This window comes from Gigantopelta aegis, chromosome 15 (genome assembly GCF_016097555.1).
Source record: "Gigantopelta aegis isolate Gae_Host chromosome 15, Gae_host_genome, whole genome shotgun sequence".
NCBI classification, from domain to species: Eukaryota; Metazoa; Mollusca; class Gastropoda; order Neomphalida; family Peltospiridae; genus Gigantopelta; species Gigantopelta aegis.
In genome coordinates, this window is record NC_054713.1 from 22,174,444 (window position 1) to 22,179,443 (window position 5,000).

The 5,000-nt window shown below is 41.6% G+C and overlaps 1 protein-coding gene across 3 annotated transcripts in view; it reads left to right on the plus strand.

Annotated features, from left to right (window-relative positions):
• Nucleotides 1-5,000, plus strand: part of LOC121390766 — a 27,319-nt gene that overhangs the window by 8,657 nt on the left and 13,662 nt on the right. For all 3 annotated transcript variants that reach the window (XM_041522672.1, XM_041522673.1, XM_041522674.1), the window contains exons 6-7: nucleotides 1,036-1,111; nucleotides 2,740-2,817. In XM_041522672.1, the coding sequence (XP_041378606.1) occupies nucleotides 1,036-1,111; nucleotides 2,740-2,817 (154 nt within the window). The remainder of the gene's footprint in view (nucleotides 1-1,035; nucleotides 1,112-2,739; nucleotides 2,818-5,000) is intronic.

Here is a 5,000-nt window from a genome sequence, read left to right on the forward strand (position 1 = left end):
TAATAAGACAGGCATTTGACGATATGCGTATGTTATCTATAAGACTGGCAGATGTTGATATGCTGTATTTTCTCTTTAAGACAGGTAGATGTGACGTGTACTGATATGTTGTATTTTATCTATAAGACAGGTAGATGTGACGTGTACTGATATGCTGTATTTTCTCTTTAAGACAGGTAGATATGACGTGTACTGATATTCTGTATTTTCTCCATAAGACAGGACCGGCCTCGGTGGCGTCGTGGTTAGGCCATCGGTCTACAGGCTGGTAGGTACTGGGTTCGGATCCCAGTCGAGGCATGGGATTTTTAATCCAGATACCGTCTCCAAACCCTGAGTGAGTTCCCCGCAAGGCTCAATGGGTAGATGTAAACCACTTGCACCAACCAGTGATCCATAACTGGTTCAACAAAGGCCATGGTTTGTGCTATCCTGCCTGTGGGAAGCGCAAATAAAAGATCCCTTGCTGCTAATCGGAAAGAGTAGTCCATGTAGTGGCGACAGCGGGTTTCCTCTTCAAATCTGTGTGGTCCGTAACCATATGTCTGACGCCATATAACCGTAAACAAAATGTGTTGAGTGCGTCGTTTAATAAAACATTTCTTTCTTTCTTTCCATAAGACAGGTAGATGTGACGTGTATTGATATGCTGTATTTTCTCTATAACACAGGTAGATGTGACGGGTATTGATATGCTGTATTTTCTCTATAAGACAGGTAGATGTGACGGGTATTGATATGCTGTATTTTCTCTATAAGACAGGTAGATGTGACGGGTATTGATATGCTGTATTTTCTCTATAAGACAGGTAGATGTGACGGGTATTGATATGCTGTATTTTCTCTATAAGACAGGTAGATGTGACGGGTACTGATATGCTGTATTTTCCCTATAAGACAGGTAGATGTGACGGGTATTGATATGCTGTATTGTCTCTAAAAGACAGGTAGATGTGACGGGTATTGATATGCTGTATTTTCTCTATAAGACAGGTAGATGTGACAGGTATTGATATGCTGTATTTTCTCTTTCAGGCCAGGTAAATGTGAGGCACCTCTTCACGTTGGATCTGCGCCAGTAATAAACGTTTATATAAACGCAATGTGCCGAGTGAGTTCCAACTTCGAGAGTCATCCATCCCCTTCTACCGCCCCTTGCCAGTACGCTGTTAACGCACCAAACCACCCCCCCCCCCCGAAAAGATAACAAGTAACAACACCCCCCGAACCCCACCAAAACCCCCCCAAAACCCCCAAACAAACCCTAAACCACAAGAAAAGAAAAGAAAGAAAAAACATAAAAAACCAATGAAAACAACAACAATTAAAAAAAACAAAACAATAACAACCACAACGACAGCCACAGCCACAACTACAACAACAACAACAACAACACGAACCACAACCACAAGAACCACAACCACTAATAATAATAACACACACAACAAGCACGACCACAACAACATCAAACACAACAACCACCACAACATCAAACCACAACAACCACAACAACATCAGCCACAACATCAACCACAACAACAATCACATCAACCACAACAACAACCACAACAACAACGACGTCAACCACAACAACCACAACAACAACCACAACAACAACCACAACAACAACGACGTCAACCACAACAACCACAACATCAACCACAACAACAAACACAACAACAATCACAACATCAACAACAACAACAACAACAACAACAATAACCAAAACGACCAGAACAATAACCACAACAACAATAACCACAATAACCATCACAACAATAACAACAACAACCACAACAACAAAAATAAACACGAGAATGTGCGCCTTGTAGTTTAAATTGTGCCATTTTGTGTAAACGTAGATAAGATCCTATATCTCTGTGCTCGATTTGTTTTTAGTTACTACACCAACTTGTTATTTTACTTTCGGTACGACCCTGGATGGGAGACCGTGCATGGTACGACACCCAGAGACTGGTCTCAGTAGTGACCTGTCTCAACCGTTTGAGTGTAGGTGCACGTTAACACAGTGTATGAACGGAACTGTATAGTTTTCACAGTTTTCCAGAAGCTGTGACTATGTTTAGCGACGGTCATTTACATTCGGTTGTAGATGGACGTTTTAGTTCCGGTGCGTTTGACCATATTTGTCTTCTTTCTAGGTCAAAAAGTAGAAAATGTCAAGAAAAATCTTACTGGTCTTCTCAAATTCAACTAGCCCTCCAATTTAACTGCACAGCAAAAATCAAAACCACGGCCTTTGACCAGTTGTGGTGGGCTGGTTGGGATAAGAAAAAAACAATCAGTTGAATGGATCCACCCAGGTGGTTTGATCCTGCAATGCAAGCACCTAAGGCGAACACTCAATTGACTGAGCTAAATCCCGCCCCATTTCATCTAAACGAAGTTGGAAGGTGATATATAGGTATCGATGTCTACGTTAAAGGGACTATTTGAGTTTATAGCCATTTTAACGTGTTTTTATATATATATTTTAAAAAAAAAAAAAAAAAAAAATGACAGTTTATTTACATTTTCTTGCTTTGGATATGGATAACTGTTACATTTGTGGTCATAGAACGTGTAGATGAATGGTCTTTGCAAACCATTTATCTTGCGAGTTGTTTAACGATATGAATACTCAAATCTCAAAGACACGGATACAGTTCCGTTCATCCACTGTGGTTAATAGGTTTTTCATTTCCATTTCCATTGAATTACGTTTTTCTGCGGTTTCAGTATGCCAAGATGCTGCAAATAACCGGTTCCATATTTGGGCTCAGAGAAAGTAATTTCCATGGAACCCAAAACAATAATGTGAGTAGTGGTCAAATAGTTGGTTCTAGCACACTTTCGCCCATAGAATTAACATAGGGAAAACAGCGCCGCTAAAAGAGAGACACCTCAATGAATGGCGCTAAAATAGACGGGGCTTTCGCCAAGCTAATTAATTAACGAGGTAACACTTCCGTTGACTATTGTGAGATAGGAAAGGTCCTATAGTCTGGTCCTATTGGTCTGCTCCTAATAGCTTCTGTTTCCGCTCCTATGGCTCCTATAGCTTCTGCTCTGGCTTCTATAGCTCCTGCTCTGGCTTCTATAGCTCCTGCTCCTATGTCACCTATGTCTGCTCATATGGCTCTTATAGCTCCTGTTCTGACTCCTATAGCTTCTCTTTCGGCTCCTATAGTTCCTCTTTTGGCTCCTATAGCTCCTGCTCCTATGTCACATATGTCTGCTCATATGGCTCTTATAGCTCCTGTTCTGGCTCTTATAGCTCCTGTTCTGACTCCTATAGCTCCTGCTCACCTACTTCGTGCATTCATCATGATCATACCAGGGCCCTTAATCATGCGGAAATACCTTTTTGGTGCATAAACTGTTGAAGGACGGTAAAATCGACCGACCTCCCCAAAGTATCATCTGTCTCTACAAACGTTGGCAGTATCAAAGTAGTTGCAAAGTTGAATTCATCCAAGAGATACCACCGTGTTGGATGACCTGGTGTCAACAGCTGACAAATACCCTCGCATCAATGACCTGTTCACAGATGAAAGTTACCACATAAACCCTATCTGCGATTGCTATCAATCGGAACCTGTATTACAGCAAATACCCGACTCAGAGAAGATACTGTCCTTACTTGGCTATCTTGAACAACCGCATCGACAAGCAGCCCGGCAGATGTACCCAGAAAGCTCTCGTCATTTCATGCTACGGTTTCGGGAAGCTACCCGATCGCATGGACCGTTCCTGGTGGACTTGAAACCGACCACGCCAGAAAGCTTACATTATCGGCCAAACGAATGGGAAAAGGTGCCTACAACTATAAAAAGGAAACAGGCACTAGAATTTTATCATTCGTGTGAAGACATTTGTGATGAAGAGGCGTGCAAAGAAAAAATCTCGGACAGCCATTCATATGACGATTGTGATTTAGATATGAAGTGAAAGAAAGTCACAACAAAAGTGAGTGGGAACCTCCTGTATAGAGAGTTAGATATGAAGTGGAAGAAAGTCACAACAACACTGAGTGGGAACCGGCTGGATTGGATTATACCAATGTGGCAGGTCATCTACAAGAATGATGAAGATGAAATGAATGAAAAGAGACAAACATATTTGGATGAGGGAATGTCTGAGAAATGGGTGGCGACAGCGGGTTTCCTCTCTCAATATCTGTGTGGTCTTTAACCATATGTCTGACGCCATATAACTGTAAATAAAATGTGTTGAGTGCGTCGTTAAATAAAACATTTCCTTCCTTCCTTTGTCAATAAGTAACAGAATCACTGACTCAGCTGGGGAACGAGGATCATGTCTGGTCCTGATAAACTATACAGAAAACTATGTCAGAAGATTCGTTATCAGCAAAACCGATATCAGAAAATGATTACAAAGACAAAAGTATTATAGTTTACATCGTCCAATCCGAAGAAAACAGAATTGTGTTCACAGGAATTGATGATCAGTGTTCGTCCGATCTCACGCACATAGTGAAATTTGTCAACATTAATCGAGGCTACATGTTTGTGTTGGTGATGATCTACGTCTTTTCCAAATGCTTGTGGTTGAGGCCCTTGAAAGATAAGAAACGACTACATTCCGTAAAGGAAGACAGCCCAGTCGAATTCGCATCGACAGAGGGCAGGACTTTAGAGCAAAAAGAAGTTCAAAGATTCTTCAAACAACGGAAAACTCAACACTTGCTTACCTGTAACGAAACAAAGGCAGCAGTGGCGGAAAGGTCTTAAAAACGATGACGACGCGACTGTATCGATACTTCACCTATACACAGTCGTACAAGTACGTCGATCACCTGCAGATCTTTGGCGACAAGTACATCACCACCTGCGACAGGACCATCGGTCTGGTTCCAGCCAAAGTTGCTAAAACAGCTATAGTGGAAAATGTACTGGCCGAAGAAAGACACCAAAACAGTGATGATAAAGTGGACATAAAGTGAGCCTCACTCACCTCAGGAATGTGTTCACAAGATA